General features: G+C 35.7%; 1 protein-coding gene across 1 annotated transcript; it reads left to right on the top strand.

Annotated features, from left to right (window-relative positions):
* On the top strand, window positions 12,779-15,180 carry LOC18773263 (probable mannitol dehydrogenase). Its single transcript, XM_007206480.2, has 5 exons — window positions 12,779-12,870; window positions 13,131-13,259; window positions 13,420-13,933; window positions 14,037-14,190; window positions 14,312-15,180. Exons 1-5 carry the CDS (start codon window positions 12,779-12,781, stop codon window positions 14,515-14,517), a joined length of 1,095 nt encoding a protein of 364 aa, XP_007206542.1. The 3' UTR covers window positions 14,518-15,180.

Raw genomic sequence — 23,159 nt, 5'->3', positions numbered from 1 at the left:
GGATTCTGCGCGACGAAGTTTCTGTCGCGTTAAAATTTGTGCGACTACAATGTATTTTGCGCGACGAAATTCTCTTCGTCGCGCAAAGTGTAAAATGTAGTAGTGGTAGAAACCGTCGTGGTTAACATATACTACGTTGACTAAATAAAATAAAAAATTGATGTCTAAAATATATAAAAATGCAAAAAAATAAAAACTTCGACAAACTTAGACGACACTTACAGAAAAGAATAGACGTCTAAAGTATATTACATGTCAAAAATCATACCATAACTGACGTAAAATGTATTAACCACGTCGCTAGGGAGGAAAAAATCATCTTTTTAAATATATTCCACGTCCGTTTCTTGCGAGAACCGACGTTTAAATGGTAAAAAAAGCCCATTGGACAAAGTTAGCAAACGTTTTTTTTTTTTAAAAACACTGACATCTTAAAGATTTAACATGACACACCTTTTATTGAAAAACGATGTAACAACTCCTAACCATGACTCCTGTGGTAAGAGATTAAAAATTATTTTGACGGCGTGAACAGGAAAAGAAACGCCGTGGATTAGTGCTTGTACGATGGTTAATATAAAACAACGATCATGGTTATGTTCTTCACTACGTCCCAAGCATCCAATTTGTCGACGTTGTTATGTTACTTACCGTGTCGGTTTTTGTGTAGGTCTTGACGTGGTTGGCCTCTTAAAAGTCGCTTTTATAACCCTCTTTGACGTGTGTATTCTCTGAGACGTCAATTGTTTTAGCCTAACCGACGTGCAGAAGAGTGTCACGACAGTTAATGAAACTGAGTTGCCTTTATTTCCAACATTAGACGACGGTAATTATTAATCGGTGGAAGTAGTGTTTTTCAAAATTCGTTAGTTGGAGCACTGTTCCGTTGTGGTATTCTTAAATCTACGATGTGCATTATTTTCATGACCATCTTTTTTGGTAATATTTATTAACCTGTGTAATTTAATTTTAATTAACCAACATGTTTTCTTTTTCAAACGGCGGTTTTTATTTCTTTACGGACTTTTGTAGTGTCATTCCACGTTATTTATAAAAATACGACGTTGGTTATGTTTTAGACATCTGTTTTTGTGATTTTTTAACTGAACTGTTGTATTGTACACCTTTAACCCAGTATTTTTAATTTGTTTGCCCAAAGCTTGCATAATGAAAATGTTATCCGAATTAAAATGATATATAGAGCTATTAATTAATGTCATATAATTAACTGCATAACTAATGTCATACATTACAACAATCAATCAATCCATATATCTTCACACTCATCTCTAATATTTTCACTCCCAAACTTACCCATTAGGTCATCAAATGTGTCAACATTTGGTATCCCTCTAGTAAATGGCTAACACTCAATTCTAATATCACCTAGCACATCATCACCAATAACATCATTATATTCTCTATTAGGCATTGTTAACACTACCGACCAACCACAATGCATTGGGTTGTCAATAAAAGATACTTGTTTGACTTTTGAAGCCATAACAAATTGGTCATTCCTATATCCAATTTTACTCAGATCTACAAGAGTAAATCTAGGTTCATCGACTACAAGGCCTGAAGTATTATCTATCCAATCACACCTTAAGACTGGGATTCTAAACTTTTGGTAGTCACGGTCCCAAATTTCTTGAATGACACCACAAAAATCCATATTGGAGACAATAGGGTTTTTATCCTTGGCACTAGCAACTTGCATAGTATGTGTAGGTAAATAAACTCCACTATTTTGGACAGTTTGCACATCATCTTGTGCCTTAGTGTTAAATTTAACACCATTAATAAGATAGCTCCTATATGATGGCACTGCCATGCTTGGACTAGCTGCTAGCCACCTCAAATTTTCTGATACGCCGTTATTTTCTTCCCCATTAAGTTCACTTTGAACCTGCAAATTAATCATATATCTTAAAGAATAAAACTCATACTCGATATAAGGTAGGACTTCCTCCGTATTCTCCAAGACATATAAATGTGCCTAGTTCAACAAGTCTCGATCAATTAAGCTCACTGTGCAACCTGATACTGGCTTTGAAACTCCCATCTTCTAGCTTGATGGCACTCCAACTGTACTAACATCAGATAAATACTCGGTGCAAAACTCTACAATTTCTTCAGCTATACACCGCTCAGCAATGCAACCTTCAGGACGAGTACGATTCTGAACATACCCTTTTAGCAATTTGCAAATGTATTAATTGAAATAATACGACGATACCTTTCACTTCACGACGTGGTAAAGTAATATTATACGACTCCAATTGAACATACCAACGTGGTTAGTACTAACTTATATGGACCGTCATCGTGTAGTAACTTAATATGTCTTGATATAGTAAAAAAAGACGTGGTTCTCCACTAATATTTACGATAGAAGTGTTACAGATATTGTTGTAGTACACTCCCAAATAAGACGTCGATAAATTTATCTTTACCGTCATGGAACATTGCTTTATGACAATGCTACTTTGTAATATAACGACGTGGATTCCGTTTAAATTATACGACGCAAATTAAGAACAGATGGTCGTGTTTATTTAGGAGTTAACATGGCGGCTGTTTTGGTAAACCGTCGTCTTAATCTTCTACGTCGGTGGCTTCATACCTGCTGTCATTATTTTAGAAAACCTTTTTAATAAGATGACGTTTTTTTAGTTCGATGAGTTGTGTTTTAAAAATACCCAAGCGGATCTCTATTTTTTAGGTGTTTATGTTACTTATCCACGACGGTTTTCTGTTACCCTCGTCTTTCTAAACACAACGACGGTATTTTATCCTGCCGTTATTTGTTTGTGGTCGTCTTTTTCCCTTTTTGTAGCAGTGTATATACAATCCCCTCCTATTGAGGGTTTAGTGGGACCTATATGGGTGTCCCTCAAATAAAATTTTTTGAGGAATTCGTCAACTGAAGCTCTCTGTATCTATATGGGTCATATCTATCTATAGGGAAAGTCTTGAATTGGGCAAGTGAGAAACTGGAGAGAGAGAGAGAGAGAGAGAGAGAGAGAGAGAGAGAGAGAGAGAGAGAGAGAGAGAGAGAGAGAGAGAGAAATCAACTACTCCTCTCTAGTTAATCTAATTCTAAAATTTTCATATATTAGATTACGGATTTTAATGTGGAACTCACATGCATAACATGTGTAAAATTTGATAGTAGTGTATGGAAAAGATATAATTTATGCTTGATTTTCATTTTCTTTTTATAGAAGAAACGACAACTTTTTTGATTAACAAAATAAAGCAAATTACAAGAACAAAAATGATCCTAGGGGCCGTATCATACCAGGAATAACTAGTGCATCTTGAAAAGGAAAGATAATTGATTCCGAAATAACAATGACCCCATAAAAGAAAGAAAGTATGCGTTTCCTTTCCATAACAATAGCCCCATAAAAGAAAGACAGTATGCATTTCCTTTCCTAGTTTTGCAGCCGACGTGATTGAAGACTAGGCTTAATTCTCAGAAGTCAACTCAGCTTTATATATTTGTAGCATTTGTAACAAAATAATTAAGGTCAATTAATTCCCTAAAAATACCATATATATTTTGAACGTAATTATATATTTATGACTATATATTTGGACTCTCTATATAAATCGCACATTGTCTCAACTGTTTAGCAGAACAAGTGAAGTGAATTCAAGAAAAAAGGATGGCTAAGTTTACAATCCCTTGTTTAGTCCTTATTTTGGTGCTCTTATCAACCACCAATGGTTCGTTTCAATAATCTTCAATCATTTATATTTTATTTTTTTCCTGTTAGTTAGGCTTTTCAATTAAAGTATTTACAATCTCCTATATATGGTCAAACAGATGTCAATGCATGCAAGCTATTAGGGTTTTTTTTTTTCTTTTTCCTTTTTGGTTGATCGTATCAATGTATGAGTGGATAAAAAATTCAAATTGGATCAATTTTAATTACTTTTAATCTAAGAATCTAGAGTTTGTTCAAGTGCGTAAACTCATGTTTACACTTGTTTTTCCCGTAAATATTTTGTAATATAATTTTATATATTGCAGCGTTTGTTCAAGAGGCTTTTTGTTTTTTAATTTTTGGTTCATTTCATAATAAGACTATAAATTTTTTGGAGAATTAATTAATTGTCTCTTTTTTTTTTCTTTTTTTTTTTATAATTTCAGTTTGGAAGATTGCAACTGTTGAAGGGTCTAAGTGTTGTACTGATCATCCTGAACTTGGAAAGTGTTTCCCTGGTGCGGATGACAACCCAAACGGTGGAAAATGCTGGACATTTTGCACTTCAGATTGTGAGAAAGGAGGAATCTGCAAACTATTTGGCGATCATCATCATTGCCACTGCTTATGTTGATTTTCTTTCAACTCTATTCCATGATATTATTAATTAGTTAACAGTTTTATCTAAGATCCTTAAGTTGGGTAGGTGGGGGGCTCCTCCCCTACTAGACTAGATCGTCATTTCCAATTTCAAGCTTATGTACCCTTCTTTAGTTGAATAAAATTATCTTGGCATTTTGTCATTTCCGTGTGCTCAGGCTTTCCGTTGCAATATGCCGTCTTGGGTTCTTCACATAGCTGTCTTTACTACTTTTATATTCTAGACATAAACTCACATAATTTTAACCATCTAATTAAAACCTAAATTGGTAAGATATATATGCTCTATTATTATTAACTAAATTACAATATATGCGATCTACCTTCATGTTTTGTATTTAATTTATTTTAAAGCATGTCATAAACTCCTTGATTTCTTATTGATACTCCCTGATTTCTAGCACATTAATGACTCCAATTTTTTAAAAAGAAAGTATCATACCAGGAATAACTAGCATGCATCTTGAAAAGGAAAGATAATTGATTTCAAAATAATGATAAAAACCCCATAAAAGATTAAGACTGGGTTAATTCTCAAACGTTTCAATAGTTAACGTAGCTTTATATATTGGTAGCATTTGTAACAACGTAATTAAGGTCAACTAATTCCCTAAAAAGACCATATATATTTTATATTTTACTGTTTCGACTCTCCATATAAACCGCACATCGCCACAACTTTTTTGGCAGAAGAAGTGAAGTGCGTAAACTCATGTTCTTCTTATCATTAGTCACTATAGAATTTCGCTTTGAAGCATCTATACCCTTCTTTACTTGAATAAAAATCTCAATGTTGGAGTTGACATATATGGGCCTAGAATATTGCAAAAGAATATAGGCCTCTGAACCCATCTTCTCAACCACCTGGGATCTTTATTGGATTTATTTCTATTTATGTTGGGTCAGTATTAGGTATGAAAGATCAAAAGCCAAACATATCTGATTAAACTAGGTATTGTAGATATTGCCTCATTTCCACCCGCAAACAATTTTTTTAATTTCCCATTTCCAGACAAAAATCCCACTATTTGCCAAAAAATACCATATATATTTTGAACGTAATTATATATTTATGACTATATATTTTAACTCTCTATATAAATTGCACATCGTCTCAACTTTTTAGCAGAACAAGTGAAGTGAATTCTAGTTAAAAACGATGGCTAAGTTTACAATCCCTTGTTTCGTCCTCATTTTGGTGCTCTTGTCAACCACCAATGGTTTGTTTCAATGATCTTCAATCATATATATATATATATATATATATTTTTTTTTTTCCTGTTAGTTAGGCTTTTGAATTAAGTATTTACAATCTCCTATATATATGGTCAAACAGATGTCCATGCATGCAAGCTATTAGGGTTTTTTTTCCTTTTTCGTTGATCATATCAATGTATGAGTCAATAGAAAACCCAAATTGGATCAATTTTAATTACTTTTAAACTAAGAATCTAGAGTTTGTTCAAGCTCGTAAACTCATGTCTACACTTGTTTTTCTTGTAAATATTTTGTAATATAATTTTATATATTGCAGAGTTTGTTCAAGAGGCTTTTAGTTTTTCAATTTTTGGTTCATTTCATAATAAGACTATAATTTTTTTGGCGAATTAATTAATTGTCCTTTTTTTTTTCCTTAATTTCAGTTTGGAAGATTGCAACTGTTGAAGGGTCTAAGTGTTGTACTGATCATCCTGAACTTGGAAATTGTGTCCCTGGTGCGGATGACAACCCAAACGGTGGAAAATGCTGGACATTTTGCACTTCAGATTGTGAGAAAGGAGGAATCTGCAAACTATTAGGCAACCGTCATCATTGCCATTGCTTATGTTGATTTTCTTTCGACCCTATTCCATAATATTATTAATTATTAAAAGTATTATCTAAGATCCTTAAGTTGGCTAAGTATGGGGGCTCCTCCCCTACTACACTAGATCGTCATTTCCAATTTCAAGCTTATGTACCCTTCTTTATTTGAATAAAATTATCTTGGCTTTTTGTCATTTTTGTGTGCTCAGGCTTTTTGTTGCACTGTGCCATTTTGGGTTCTTCATATAGATATCTTTACAACTTTTATATCTTAGACATAAACTCACATAATTTTAACCATCTAACTAAAACCTAAACTGGTAAGATATATATCCTCTATTTTTATTAACTAAATTACAATATATGCCATCTACCTTCATGTTTTGTATTTAATTTATTTTAAAGTATGTTATAAACTCCCTGATTTCTTATTGATACTCCTTGATTTCTAGCACATTAATGACTCCAATTTTTTAAACTAGCATGCATCTTGAAAGGAACGATAAGCAATGCCAAATGGGCATTAATATTGTCTGGCTCCATTCAATCTAGTGGTCCTAATTAAGCCTTTCGCTCTTAATTTAGATGGAAACAAGCACAACTGCTTTCACCTTCATCATTTAATTTTAAAAATATAAATATATTTTATGTCTCTGTATGCTTTTATTTATTTATTTATTTTTATATCCAAGCGATATTAGGGGAGCTTCATGAATTAATGCGGAGGCACAGACATGATAACTCCGTAAAAACTAGCAACATTGACTATTCAGTTGCACAAGTGGAATTTGGACCTTTCTGTATTTGTATTGCTCCATTTCTAGGCTTCGTAATCTTTTAGTCATGCTACCTTCGTTGTATTTTTGTAATGACCTTTGTCTTTCTTATCTTTTCTATTTGCGCTGAGACATAATAACTTTCACTCGTTGATTCACATACAGAAAGAAAAAAAAAAAAAAAAAAGCGGAGGAGGGGCCAAAAAGTAGCATTGTTTTATTTTGGGCATGTAAAAATAAAATTTAGTTTTTTTTTTACTGTTTTTTATTTTAATGAGACCTTATTTGAGAAATCCCTGAATTGTACCTCAGCTTATCAAGAAAATGTCATTTCAGTCCATACATGAAAAGCATGACGAATAAGTATACCTTTCCAAGAAAATGAAATGCGCTAGTATAATAATGTGAATGAGGATTATAACTTAAATTAGTGCTTAAAGCGGAACACTTGTTTGGTTTGTATGTATAAATAATTCAGTGAAAGTATCAAAATTTGTTTTGTAAGCAGTCAAATGTTTTTTTTGTTAAAACATATATGTAAATTAAAATGTTTAATTTCTTTAAAATCATCAATCACAATTACAGAGGTAACCTCAAACAAAATATTGTAATGACATTAGTGTATTTTCCCAGGAAAGCTATATGCCACCCAAAAAGTTGGATTCAGACTAAGAAGAAGCCAAGGAAGTTGGATTTATCTAAGCAAAAACTCCCGAAAGACTAGCACGTCACAATTGCTAGCTGCTACACACATACACACACACACACACTCTCTCTCTCTCTCTCTCTCTCTCTCTCTCTCTCTCTCTCTCTCTCTCTCTCTCTCTCTCTCTCTCTCTCTCTCTCTCTCTCTCTCTCTCTCTCTCTCTCTCTCTCTCTCTCTCTCTCTCTCTCTCTCTCTCTCTGTATATGTATATATATAATTAGTTAATATACATTATCAGAAAAAAATAATAACTAATGAGAAAGAAAATACTTAGAAGAGAGAAAATGGCGAAATCTCTAGAGGAAGAACACCCTAAGAAGGCCATTGGATGGGCTACAAGTGTATAATATACCGCTATCATAGGATGAACAAAAATAAAAAATTGCTATTTTGTTGTATCTCCAAAATAATAAATTGTCCCAAAATTATGGGGTTTTTTAACCTATTTATATCCCTATATTAAAATAATAATAAAATAACGTATTTATGGTCTTATAAATTAATTTCTACACGATTTATACTTCATGGGCATAATAAGAACGACTAGATAATTTTTTATTAATAATAATAATAATAATAATAGCTCTACATTAGAAAATACAAAAAAAAAATGTAATCCTAGTTGGTAGAAAAGTCAAAGGACTTATATCAACAACAACAAATACGAGGATTAAACCGACTATAATATTTTCAATAAATAAGTAATATTCATGATAGCAATTTAATGGCTAAAAAACATCTGAATTGAATGAAATTTTTTAAGGACTAATATTTGAATGAGGACCTAAAAAAGGAACAATTTTCATCATAAAAAATTATACTAAAGAGTAAGTTGAACGAGTGCTTACTGCTATATTAACTTACTAACTGGTTACTTGAAGAATATTGTATATACATGTGAGGAAAATAGATTAAAGGACCTGAAAGCCTAATGACTAAGCCTTTGAATGAGCCAACGGGTAGCCTAAAGGAAAGAGTCTTGACTTGCAGGGCAATGGTCTCATGTTTAAATAACCATGACATCTTAACAGTGTGTGTGAAAAACCCCCCCTCCTACAATATTACTGATAAAAAAATTATTAATAAAAACAGTCTTTGAATGGAGGAGCTGTCCATATTATAAGCATATGTGAATATATTGGCATGTGGTGGCTTGGCTTGCTGATCAGTCAAAGGTGGAGATGCTAAAGGTGATACAAATTTTAAATTTAGGGTTAATGGCCAGGACCTTAACTTTATTAGGTGCTTCTGTTCTTTGGCATCGTGTAACCACTCCACCAAGAATACTAACTTAATGGCCAGGCCACTCGTAATCATTCATTCACTCTTTTATATTTATTCAGAGAGATACCAATAACTTTATGCAAGATTCATTTAGTATGCTGCAAGTTGCAACCACATGTAATTTTCTTAGTGGAAGCAGATAAATATATTGTGGAAGCACATAAAACAACCAAAATTATGGGGAGGTAAACTCTTACGCATTGGGACTGGGACCACATCACTCTAAAATTAAAGACAAGTTGACTAGTCAACCAAAGTGAGATGAATTCTGAAAATACTGTTTTTGAGCTTCCATTCGATCACCCCATACGTAATCCAAGCGCAACACTAAGAGCAATTTCACTCATTTGTCTTTAGTCATGGTAAGGGAGGAGTTACGGCAACCACTATTCATGTGAATAGTGGTTGCCCTTGCAAATAGTATTTTGTGTTTTCACCCATTGTCATAGCTAAGGGCAATTACTATTCATTTTTTTATTTTTTTTCACAACTTTTTTAATGAAAATAATTAATTTGGATAATATTTTCAGATAAGATTTCCGGGTTCCTACGTGTCAAGACTATTCATAATCGGATAAAATTTTCGGATAAGATTTTTGGAATCAAATTTCGGATGAATTTCAAAATTCAAATTTCAGATAAATTTTTGGGTTCAAATTTCGAATGAATTTCAAAATTCAAAATTCAAATAAATTTGGGTTCAAATTTCGGATGAATTTCAAAATTCAAAATTCATATAAATTTGGGTTCAAATTTCGGATGAATTTCAAATTTCAGATAAGATTTTCATCCAATCAAATCAAGCCACGTGGCATGTCTATCTTGCCAAAATTTTCTATAAAACCAGAGGCTCAGCTCATACCTCTCACACCACATCTTTCTATATTTTCATTTCTCAGAGTTTAGATTTCATACTTCATTCATTCTAAATGGAAGAATTCAGGAGATGCTTGGAGAGGCAAGAGCGAGAAACAAATGAGAGAAACCGTAGAGCAGATGAAATCAATGAGTTGCAGAGACAAATCGATGAACAAGTTCTCATAGCAGTGGCTTTGGAAGATGAAGAGAACCAAGGTCGCCGCCGTGGTTCACAAGTCGGCCGCCGCCGGAATGTGGAAATACATAGGCATTCTCAGGGTAAGAATCTTTTGGAAGATTATTTTATCCCAACTTCTTTGTACTCTGATGTTGATTTTCGAAGGCGATTTAGAATGCAACCTCATTTGTTCAATAAAGTCATGCTTGATTTACCCGCTTTCTTTGCCTTCGCGGCCTTTCGGCCAATGAGCCTCGGGTCCTTTTCGATGGGTGAGTCTTGACTCATAGGAGAATCGAGAGGTGAATCCGTTGTCATTGAATCACGGAGTGGCGTCTCGTTTAACACAACCTCCGGACCCGTCAGAATAATTATGAAGCGTTTGCAATATTTCACCACCTCCCAACATTCATGATGGTTGAAACTTTTTTTGCCACCCCCGGTTGCACCGAACCACATTTGTGCTTGAATCATCTATTTAACAAAAAAATAGAAATGCAATAAATATTTAAAATATATTGGATATATAAGTAACAAAAAAATTAATAATGAAAATGCAATTAACCTTACAAATAAATTAGAAGTGCAAGAAAATTAAGAAACAAGTGGAAATGCAAGAAATATTAACAACATATTGAAAATGCAAGAAATATTAATAAAATATTGAAAATGCAAGAAATATGAACAAAATATTTAAATTGCAAAAAATATTAACAAAATATTGATAATGCAAGAAATATGAACAAAATATTTAAAATGCAAGAAATATTAACAAATATTAACAAAATATATATATATTAGGAGATTAAACTTAATAAAACAAAAATTATAAAATACTTACCTCGTTAGTACGATTTTCCTTGCTTCTATAGTTGTCCATCGCTTTTGCTAGGGCAGCTCTCCATTTTCCCAACTTTTTATTGAGAATTTTTCACCTACTGGATAATGCCATCTCCGTACGAGTAGACCCCGGAATTTTTTCACAAAATTCGGCATGAATTTTTTTCCACATATGAAAAAATTTCATCTCATTGCCGGACACGAGACAATGACAAATTTGGAGCCAAGCCTCACACAAGGAAACATCTTCCATGGTGCTCCAAGCCTCTCCGGTTTCGATAGAAGAAGCCATAAAAATATGAAATCAAAATACTAGATGAAAAAGAGGAAAATGTTGAGCAAAGAGTGAATAATAGTAGAAGTATAATGAAATGTATGAGGATTGGTGTTGAAAGTGAAGGGTATTGATAGGTATTTATAGAAAAAAAATATCAGAATTTTTTAGAATTGTTTAAAAAAATTTACGATTTTTTTTCATATTTTTATTGCCCAAAAAAGCCTCAGCCATAGGATGGATTCGGAGATGCTGATCGGAGGGCTGGGGAGGCGACACGTGGCTTATTCCCGTTGGAGCTGGCGTCGCGCTGACGTCAGCGCGTGCTGGTTCAAATGCTATAACTCTTTTTTGATTGGTCTATGTTTATTAAAAAATAAAATAAAAAAATAATTAGCATTAAATAATGGTTTGAAATACTCATTAAATAAACCAACATTAAATTATAGGGAGTCATTAGGAGTCATTTCTCTCTCCTCAGATTTAAGAGCTCCTAGAAGACTCCCTATTTTAAGAGGTGGATAGGGAGCATGGTTGAAGTTGCATTTTTACATTTCCTCCCTAAAATTTGTCTAAGGGGGTGGTTTAGGAAGCCAATTATGAATGCTTTTAGTTGAGTACACTTTGTGTGGGATACATTATATTATATTACTTTTTAATTTTATATTTATTATATTCAATTTGAATGTCACCAATAATGGTGAGGAGTTCATAGCCAACCTTCCCATGTCACCAAAGTTAATTTGGTTACTACAAGGCCCCGTTTGGTTAATGGGAAAGGAGGCTTGGGAATGAGAATTCAATTGCTTTCCCATATTTGGTAAGTCCAGGTATGAAAAATGGTTGTTTGACACATGAGAAAGTAGGGAGAAAGTGAAGCCCTCCTCTTAACTTGGGTTTTGTTTTCTCTCATCATGGGAAAGTTTGGGAAAATGAGCCAACATTCAATGCACAATTTTCATGACTATTTTGTCCCTATGAACAATTTATAATTACAACGTATCATTAAAGACATTCTTTCTTATTTGATTTAATATGGTATAATTGGAAAATTATACAAACTTTGTTTTCCATTCATACTCAAAATAAACATGGGAAAGGAAACAAAGTGAAATCTCCAGGTTACTTTCCCGACATTACCAAACGTGGGAAATGAATCTTTCATTCTCATTCCTTGGGAAATGACATGGGAAATGATTTCCCTTCAAATCCATTCCGTGAACCAAACAGGACCTAAAAGTGTGATTATTGCTCCTTTATTTTAAATAATTATTTGGAGAGAATGGATAGATGTGTGGGGCATGGTATAAACGGCATTTTCTAGCAGGAGCAGATACTTGTTGACCAAGCACACCCGCATAGGCATATAGGCATGGTTATTGTCAATGTATTCCGCTTTCCGTGATAACGACACCAAAATTAATTATCAACCAAAACATCTGTAGGTAAGCTGTTACGCATTGTGACGACATCATCAGTGTACTTTTATCCGAGGAAGTTGTCTGGTCAGCCAACAAAATTTAGTTCATTCGAAAGAGACCTCAAATTGGCTCACCCAGTACGTCAGCCTTCACCAAATCCCCCTGCTACATATCATGCATGCACTCCCTCAGACTCTCATACTAATTCAGAGTACTATTACTCGGTGCCTGCAAATATTATTTGCTTATTAGAGAGAAAATGTCAACAGAACAAGAACACCCCAAGAAGGCCTTTGGATGGGCCGCCAGAGATTCATCAGGTGTTCTCTCTCCCTTCAATTTCTCAAGAAGGTACATTATCAATCATGTCCTTTATCCAATTCTTATTCAATTTATCGTTTTATTCGTCGTGGAATTATGTAACTAAGTATTTGTCTCTACTAGTTTCTGATGAAATATTATATACATAAATCTATTAAATCAAAAAATAAATTCATTTCTATTTAAGTTGTTCATAAGTTAGGAGCAACAGAAAGTTTGTTCCTCTACTTAAAAGCAAGTCTCAGTTTTTGAGTATGTTGGAGAAATTAATTAGTTGATTTGGGTGGCAGGGAAACGGGAGAGAAAGACGTGACATTCAAAGTCGCATACTGTGGGATATGTCATTCCGACCTTCACCTAATCAAGAATGAATTGGAGTCCACTGAATGGGGTGCTTCCACCTATCCTCTCGTTCCTGGGTAAGCATGAAATGCAAGGAAGAAATTATGTTTATTGAGAGAACTTATTTTATCAATTCAAAAACAAATTTTAGTAACAATTTGAAAAGTTATGAATTTGGATTATGACATCCATTTTAATCAATAAAAAATGCGAACTTTAATAAATTGGGCAATGCAGGCATGAGATTGTTGGTGTCGTGACAGAGGTAGGGAGCAAAGTAGAAAAATTCAAAGTTGGAGACAAGGTTGGTGTTGGATGCATGGTGGGATCTTGCCATTCTTGTGATAATTGTGCAAACAACCTTGAGAACTACTGCCCCAGATGGATACCCACATTTGGTGGCAAGTACCATGACGGAACGACTACGTATGGAGGCTACTCAGATATCATGGTGGCTGATGAGCACTTCGTTGTCAATATTCCAGATAACCTACCTCTTGATGGAGCTGCTCCTCTTCTATGCGCTGGGATTACAACTTACAGCCCTTTGAGATATTTCGGACTTGACAAACCCGGTATGCATGTAGGTGTCGCTGGCCTTGGTGGTCTAGGCCATGTGGCTGTGAAATTTGCCAAGGCTATGGGGGTTAAGGTTACTGTGATCAGTACCTCCCCTGGAAAGGAGGAGGAAGCTATTAAACATCTTCATGCTGACTTGTTTTTGGTCAGTCGTGATGAAGATCAGATGCAGGTGAGACCGTACGATTCATTACAATACATGATCAGTTGAGACCGTACAAAGAAAATAGTAGATGACCTGACAAGTTTTTAAATTTTTGCTTCATTATGCATAGGCTGCCATGGGCACGATGGATGGTATTATTGATACAGTCTCTGCAAACCATCCTCTCTTACCTTACATTGATTTGTTAAAGTCTCATGGAAAGCTTGTTATGGTTGGTGCACCGGAGAAGCGTCCCGAGCTTCCGGTTTTTCCTCTGCTGATGGGTAAGCATATGATGAAACTCCCTTCAATGTCTCATTGCGTTTAAGTATATATGTACATATTTTTGGCTCTTTTTCTCCATTAATTAACCTAACTATTTATATTTATTCTGAAATTTACTAGGAAGGAAGATAGTAGCTGGTAGTTGCGTTGGTGGTATGAAGGAGACACAAGAGATGATTGATTTTGCGGCCAAGCACAACGTTACAGCTGATATTGAAGTTATCCCTATTGATTATGTGAACACTGCAATGGAGCGTCTTGCTAAAACAGACGTTAGATATCGCTTTGTCATTGACATTGGAAACACATTGAAGCCTAGCTCTTAAGTTTTGCATCCCTTATTATGGCAGGGAGGATATCGAAATTTAAATTATGTTTTTTGTAGCCGCGATTGTTTGAGGTTTGCTATCATCTGTTTTGGTTTTATCACATCAGATGAATATTGTTTTGATTAATTTGCTTGTTTCAGTATTAAATTTTTCGTATGAGGTTTTGGTTTGTGCTATGTACAATCTTGCAGTTTAAGCGAGGGCATAATAAACCAGTGGTCTCACAAATTTAAGCCAGGGCATGATTTCTCTCAATCATCCTATTTTTTTAATGTTGCTTGACAACTTTTTTGTTTCATTTTTTAATCTTCCCAGACAACTTTTGTTTTTTGCTTTTGTGTTTTTTTATTTTCTAGCTATTCTTATTCATCAGTCGCCCCTCTACTCTTTATTTCTTTACTTCATTATTTTAGTGTTCTAGACAAACAAATACAAACAAGGTTTTCGGCCTTACAAATACAAGGCTCTTTATTTATTTGACCATGAAACTTGCATGTGTTAAATAGTAGAATTCTATATTGATGGTTTTATATGCCCTTGTTATAAATCAAGAGAGAAATTGGAGAGGAAATTGAGAGAGAATTTAGATGGAGAGAGAGAGAAGTTTTTCTCTTCTTATGTGTGTTTTGTTACAAATGGAGAAGCCCTATTTATAGGCATTTGGGCTCCACATTTACAACACTCCCCCTTGGAGACCACAAATGATACAGAATATGTCTCGTTAAAAACCTTGCCAGTAAAAACCCAGTGGGACAAAAACTAGTCAAAGGAAAAAAGAGTACATAATAGTGTGTAACATAAAATTCCATGTATATTGACGCACGTGCGACACTGCCTCATTAAAACCTTGCTAGGAAAAACCCAGTGGGATAAAAACCTGGACGAAGGAAAAAGAGTACAGTGTTTTGAAGATCTGTATTGATAGCACGCTCCCCCTGATGCTTGGCAAAATATCTTTAAGTCATGTTGTTGATCACCTTTCTGACCATCGTAGTTGACACTGCTTCTGTGAGTCAATTTTGAGCGACACTGCCTCGTTAAAACCTTACCAGGAAAAACCCAGTGGGATAAAAACCTGGATGAAGGAAAAATAGTACAGTGTATGGAGGTCTTTATTAAAACCATGCTCCCCCTTTGTGAATATCTCCCCCTGAAAAATTTAGGACTAGCTTTTGTCCAGTAAGCGACCATAAAAATTTTCATAGTATACCCTAAACCCTTGAGCGACACTGCCTCGTTAAAACCTTACCAGGAAAAACCCAATGGGATAAAAACCTGGATGAAGGAAAAAGAGTACAGTGTGGAGCTGAGCTTTATCTGGTCTAGTATACTTCCGGAAAAAACATTTAAGGACCAACAGATAAGACTCTCTTAGTATAAGCAAGAATCTCGTTGGTATAATGCTCGATCGAGACAAATATTTCATGAATTCTGCAGAAGCTTTAATGTGTTGCAATCACATTATAATCAATGTACTCACTGAGGTAATTTATGCATATTAATATTGAGTACAAATTTTGTGCTTCAAGCACATGTCCTTTAGGGACTTGCTTTATGCAATATCAATCCTCTCAACGGATTTTGTCTAAAAGGGATTAAGCTTTATGACACATTATATAGCTTTAACCCAGCTATTTATACATCTTTAGGGAATCGCTTCTGGCGATATGCTCCGTGCATTTAATAACCCTTAAAGATAATATGTTGGTCTCCGTAATTGTGTAATAAGGGGGGGGGGGCACAATTGAATCTGTAAATATGGAGAAAACCCAACATTCCTTGTTTCTGCCAGAAACAGTGTGTCATACAAAGTAGGTATATTCCCTTTTATTCCGAACACCCAAGTATAACTTTCAGTATTAACAAATTTTGGGGTTCGTATTATGGGTTTGTTCTTTCACGTTCATTCTCATTTATAATGGAATTACCTCGTTCCATTTTGGCCAATGATATTGTCGACATTTAATAATTGAACGTGGTTCCAATCAACACAGCCCATTGATGATTTGAGTAGCTACTCCAAAATTAAAAATTGTCATTCATCAATTCATGATCCCACCATTCTCATGTGCATGCGCATGCATCAATTATAAGCATTTCTTTGCTTTTGGGTACCCAAGCCACTTCATGGGGCTTTTATTATGTGAGAATGTGGGTTATAACCTCCAATGGAGCGTTATTTTACAGTAGGGCGTGGATAATCTCTATTTAGAGAGTTGGAACATTTAGAACCCATATATCTGTCATGCTGCAGGCATGCCACAGATTAATACATACATGTCAATTAATTTCTGGGACTTTAACCCATATTATGGGGCTTTAACCCATATAATTTGCTACGCATTAGGCGTGCATAATATCAATATTGACATGTCAAAGGATTGTCCTTTCGGGACTTCAATCCATATCATTTGCTACGCAACAGGCGTGCACCCATATATCTGTCATGCTGCAGGCATGCCACAGATTAATACATACATGTCAATTAATTTCTGGGACTTTAACCCATATTATGGGACTTTAACCCATATAATTTGCTACGCATTAGGCGTGCATAATATCAATATTGACATGTCAAAGGATTGTCCTTTCGGGACTTCAATCCATATCATTTGCTACGCAACAGGCGTGCATCATATTGATCACTGCTATACCCATATTCTGTTCTTATGGGACTTTAATCTGTGCAGTGTATTATCAATGTATCCAACTTACAATCTGTAAAATTTGTATTAATAATTCATGGATACATACAAGCCATTCTGTTGGAACGGACTTATCTTCCCATTTGGCTACCTTTCAAGATAAAATATCAAATGAGTATATAAGCATAAAATAACACAAGTATTGCTTACATCCTTAGGTGGGAGAAACTTTTCTCAAGTATCATTCAAGCTTGTATCGGCCCAGTAAATGTAGCGCTTGATGATGTAGTTATATCCTGCAAGAGTAATATCACAACTCTTTTCTCTGTCAAAAACAAATAATCCTCAGAGAGTTACAGAAAGAGAAAAAATGCAAAAAGGGAAGGTAAGCAATCAGGGAAGGAAGCTGGTGGGAGCAGACAATAAGCTCTCATATCTCCTAGTCTAGAAGGACTTCCGGAGATTAGAGCATAAGATCGCCTTCACAGTTTCCTGATGTAGCGGAAACGTGATCAGGGATAGTCTCGCTTCCTGAATGGGTGATCAGAGATAGCCTTGGTTCTCGGGCATATTAAGTGCTCACTGATAAGAAAAACAAGTAGATATCGCATCACTAGGTATGGAGAAAACTGGATGTCTTCTGCAAAGAAAATTTCGTTAGTAACACATTTATACACAAATACAATGAATAGGTAGAACCGGTGAATTTCAAATTAATCATAGGAAAATTGCGAGATTCTCGGGGTACTTTTGAAAAAGTAGCTCCGTGAAATCCGCAAAGCAAGATCGGCTTTTGACGAAAATAATACTTTGAAAACGCCGAAAGTGCCGACAGACATTTAATGGAGGCCACGTGAAGTTTTGGAATCTGGGAAAGAAAAAGATAATATGGGGATCTGAGATAATATTGGGATCCTGGAAACCGTAGCCATATTTCCTCCTATAGATATGGCCTTTGCAAAACTTGATTGGAGCAACTGTGTTACAACTTGCTCCTTTCCTGTTATAATAATTGCGCACATTCTTAAAATTTGCACCTGTGGTTTTTACGTCTTTTCAAAATGACGGTTTGGAACCTTGTGCCTTATAGGTTCAAATAACCATATTAACTCTCCCAAATTTCATATTTCAATGTATGGAAGCCCGGAACTTTTGGCCTGGGCTAAACACAAAACTCAGAATTTATTTGCCCTTTTCAAAATGGTCATGAAATATGAATTGAGTAAAAGCCACGTTAATATCTCATATATTTGGGTTCATGAGCTTCCGGCCCAGATATAACAAAATATGTGGGGAGCCTCAATTCATCATTCTCTTATGCCAAAGAGATATGTGGCGTACCACAATTTGCAATAATACCTCAAGAGTTGTCCATTTAATTGTTGGAACTTCAGATTCTCAACATTGTTAGATTTTGAACCTCAAGCCAAAATTACATATTCTCATGGTATGAACATTTTTACAATTTTCTGTACATATTTCTGGACTTCAAGTCCTTACATAATTGTCCATATCTTGAGGAACTTCTGGCATCTCATTTAATTGCTTATTCATGAGTTGAAGGAACTGCAGGTTCCCTTTTTGAATATAGTGACGGTTTACCCAAAATGGTTAATATTTATGTATACGTCACTATTCATATATCCGGTACTATTCATCAAGTCATGAATACGTATCTATTCATGTGGACAGTACATTTGCCAGTACAGTTATCATCCATGTGTACGGCATTATGAAACAATACGATACTGTTACATCATTAAGGAACCCCAGGTCCTTATTTACATGTCAGGGATCAAGGACCCTCAAGTCCAATCACATGTTTACAAATATAGTACCGGAGAGACTGCCAGCTCTCATATTAACATCATCATCAAGGATCTTCAAGTCCTGATGTAATTGTATGATGAGGATCAAGGAACTTCTGGTCCTGATATGCATACTGTAAAAACTCATCATACAGCACATTTAATCCATAAAATAAATTACTGGTATGGACGATAAACCCGCACCACACTTTAAATAAAAGTAAATGTGCGGTAAAGTAAATTCATAAAGTATGAGGGTTAATTCCTCATCATACTTTAAGTAAAAGTAAATGTGCGGTAAAGTAAATTCATAAAGTATGAGGGTTAATTCCTCATCATACTAAAAGTAAATGTGCGGTAAAGTAAATTCATAAAGTATGAGGGTTAATTCCTCATCATACTTTAAGTAAAAGTAAATGTGCGGTAAAGTAAATTCATAAAGTATGTAATTCCTCATCATACTTTAAGTAAAAGTAAATGTGCAGTAAAGTAAATTCATAAAGTATGAGGGTTAATTCCACATCATACTTTTAATAATAGTAAATTTGCGATAAAGTAAAGGCAATTATTGGTGAGTTCTCATCAACACCACGATCAAATAGTGTAGCAGATAATATTATTATCGTTTGTGGAAGGCATCATGCTTGTCACTGTATTTTCATTTGACCTGCCATTAGCACATGCATTAATATTAATATTAAATAATATAGAATAATAATAAGTAAAAAAGATGGTGAGAATCTCATCATTTTGGCATCCCCTCATTTGGTGCAACCATCTCGCCAGTAACCTCCAGGTATGATCGCACTGGTGGCCAACCCACAACTTTCTCTTTTTTTTTTTTTTTTTTTTTTTTTTTTTTTTTTTGACGTTGTCGTTCAGATCTTCCTTGGACTGAGGGTTCAGTTTGAGATCAATGGTCTCAGAGAAGCCCCTCTTAGCCCCAGACACAGGGTTCTTTGAAGGGTTTGGACCATGAAATACCAGTCCTCAAAGTTCAAGTTGAGGGCTTGAACTACCTTGGCTGGGAGCAGAACAGTTGGGAAAACTGTTTTCTTGCGAGGCTCAGGAGCAGGGTTGGTGTATATGCGAGGCAAGAACACGCCTGTCACTGGAAGGATTATCGGATCAACGGCGGAGATTTCGTCCTGAAGCGGTCGCACTCGTTCGGATTCGAGCGGAGCTCGGCGTCGGCGGAGAGGATGATGGTGACGGAGCCCAAGAATAAGAAGAAAGCACCACCACCATCAAAATGCAGGCAAAGGCAGTCGTCGAGCTCTACGGCGAGGAGGTGGTTGCTGGGTTCTCATCGGAGGCGACGTTGGTTTTGGGTGTGTTGATGAACACCAAAGGGCTGCTTCAGCTTCATGTGGTAGCTGCTGCTGCCGCTGCTGCTTCTGGAGCTAGACGTTGCAGAGCTTTCAACCATGTCTGCAAGAGTCGTTGGCTTTGGGTGTGTTGATGAACACCAAAGGGCTGCTTCAGCTTCATGTGGTAGCTGCTGCTGCTGCTGCTGCTGTTTTATAATCTCCAACCGTGGCTAAAGGCTGAAGAGCGGAGGAGACAGAGAGACAGAGACCGAGAAATCCTTTTTTTTTTTTTTATTTTTTTCTTTTGGGTTCTGGGCTTTTTCTTTTTCTGTGGGATTTATTTTGAAGCAGTGGAGCAGCACTTTTTGATGCAAACCCTGTCTGCTGATATGAACTGAGAGCTTCAGTAAACTAATAGCTTTCTTTTGAGTTTGCAAAAGAAATGTTTGCAAACCGATGGCTTTTGCTCTGTGGTTCTGGCTATGGCTTGAAGCTATAGAGAGTGACACAGAAGCTATATTGATGCACAGAAAAGCATGAAGCAGAGTGTTTTGATCGAATTTCCCAGCTGGTATTTTAGAGATAAATCGTGCTGATAACGTGTTATAAATCAAGAGAGAAATTGGAGAGGAAATTGAGAGAGAATTTAGATGGAGAGAGAGAGAAGTTTTTCTCTTCTTATGTGTGTTTTGTTACAAATGGAGAAGCCCTATTTATAGGCATTTGGGCTCCACATTTACAACAGCCCTATCTTTTTAGTTGTTGAATCATATAAATAAAGTTAGTTTAATGCAATGATTAAGAGATAAAGCCAAATCTAAAACCCTTAGACCCTCATTATAGAATGACTTCTCTGGTTCGCATTGATTTTGGTGGCCTTATTATACTCATGTAAAAATGCATGAACATGGCATGGCCCAGCAATCCGAAACTGAGGGAAAAAAAATCCTGAACAATCCTCAAGCGAACAATATCAAAAGAATTCTAATTTGGTTATGAACCAGAACCCTAAAATATGCATAGGTTTCTAACCAATTTCTAGACCATTTGTAAGTCCCAATAAACATATTCATAAATAAAATAAGATACTAACATGTGAAGCATCATACATCCTGAATAAACCTAAATAAAACATAAGCAGAAGTCTTATGGCCCTATTGTTAATGTATGCATTTTGAGTTTTTCTTTTGGATTTCCTTGACAACTTTGTAATAGAATTTCTATTGTTATTTATCAAGCTCAAGTTTAGATTGAGAATAGCTTCTCTAGGTGTTCTTAACTAACAACTATCCTATAGAGGTTGAAGCAAATTGGCAAAGGTAAATTGTGCATTGCATCACATTGCATTAAATTGATTTCATAAAATGATGACTAGTCATCTGTTTCTCGTATGATTAATCATCCTTGCTCTATAGGATTTCCAGCTAGATAACTAACTTTTTTGTCATATTCTCCTTTCTCTCTCTGCTACCATGTGTCTTTCTGACCTAAGGAACTTTTGTGTGTAAATACCAAAGAATTCCTCTTTGGGCAGCCGTCACTTTGGGGGACAAGTTTTGGAAAGTTTCATAGCAAACTTTCACTTCTTCTTCTTCAAGAGTAACCTTCATATTTTTCATCTTTGAGTTTTCCAAATGATTTCTTTTTGAAAACTGCATTTGAAATATGAAAACTTCCTCTTGCTAGATCAAACACTCTATCATATATATCTAGGTCAGATTCAAGATTGATTTCTTCGAGAGTATGGTTTCTTGAAGAAATTGTCATTTTCTCCATGAATCCAAATTTCATTTCTGTCTGAGTTAGAGCTTGCAAGCTAGTGCCATGTGATGAAAGAGCTGGAGAAGGAGCTGCCATTGCCATGAAGAACTGAGCTTCAAGCTTTGCTAAGTTGGAGAAGAAGATTGCACAAAGGAGGTATAGCTCATCTTCCTAAATAGACCTAAGAATTTCTTGAGCTTGCTAGTGTTCTTTGTAAGAATCTTTTTGCTTAGTGGATTGCCTGGTCGGTTGATGACCCCCAGTTTTTCCCAATGGTGGGTTTCTGGGTGAACAATTTCTGGTTTCCATCTCTGTAAATTTTCTGGGTTTGTGTTCTTGATAGTTGACTAGTCATCTAAATTTGTGCGGTTGACTAGTCATCTTTTTCTGCTGTTTGGTGTTTGCTTGATTATGTTGTCTTCACACACTTTCACCATAGTTGTTGCTAGCACAGGGGATGCCTAAATTGATGGGTCCTTCTGAGTGCCTAGGTTGTCACTAGTAATTCTCTAAGCTTGCAGTGTAACACCCCGACTCCAAATTAAACCCCTTATATAAATTATTTAAGGGAAATTACAAATTTACCCTTGAGATAAGGGCATTTTGGTCATTTTCTTATCCAGAGAGAGTTTGGGGCAGTGGCAAGTATTTTTGGATAGGTCGTACTGAGACGAGTTCATAGACACGTAGTGGGCTCGAATCGCAGTTGTAACGAGAGAGATATGGTCAAAAGAAACCTAGTGGCACAATCGTAATTACTTCGAAATGGGATTTTTATAAAAATCAGATTTTTTTTTCTCTCTCTCTCTCTCTCTCCCTCCCCCGTGCTCTCTCTCTCTCTCCCCGTCGGTCTCTTTCTCTCTCCTGTCTCTCCGGCCACCGGCCGCGGCTTTGGACGGGACCGGTGCCAAAAGGACCGGCTCGGCCTCGGCATCACGACCTGGCCCTCCCCCGACATTGGCCGCCGCTCCAGCCGCTGAAAAAAGGCGATTTTCGCCCGATTTTCGCTCGAACTTCGCCGGCTCCGATCTCCTTCCTCCAGCCGCCATTTCTGGCGATCAAGGTATGGAAATTCATCCCTTCTTCATGCCCGAGCTGCCTGTTGGGTAGGATTG

The sequence above is a fragment of the Prunus persica genome, chromosome G6 (assembly GCF_000346465.2).
Source record: "Prunus persica cultivar Lovell chromosome G6, Prunus_persica_NCBIv2, whole genome shotgun sequence".
Taxonomy (NCBI): domain Eukaryota; kingdom Viridiplantae; phylum Streptophyta; class Magnoliopsida; order Rosales; family Rosaceae; genus Prunus; species Prunus persica.
Note: the sequence above shows the minus strand (reverse complement) of the source record. Positions and strands in the feature narration are given on the sequence as shown.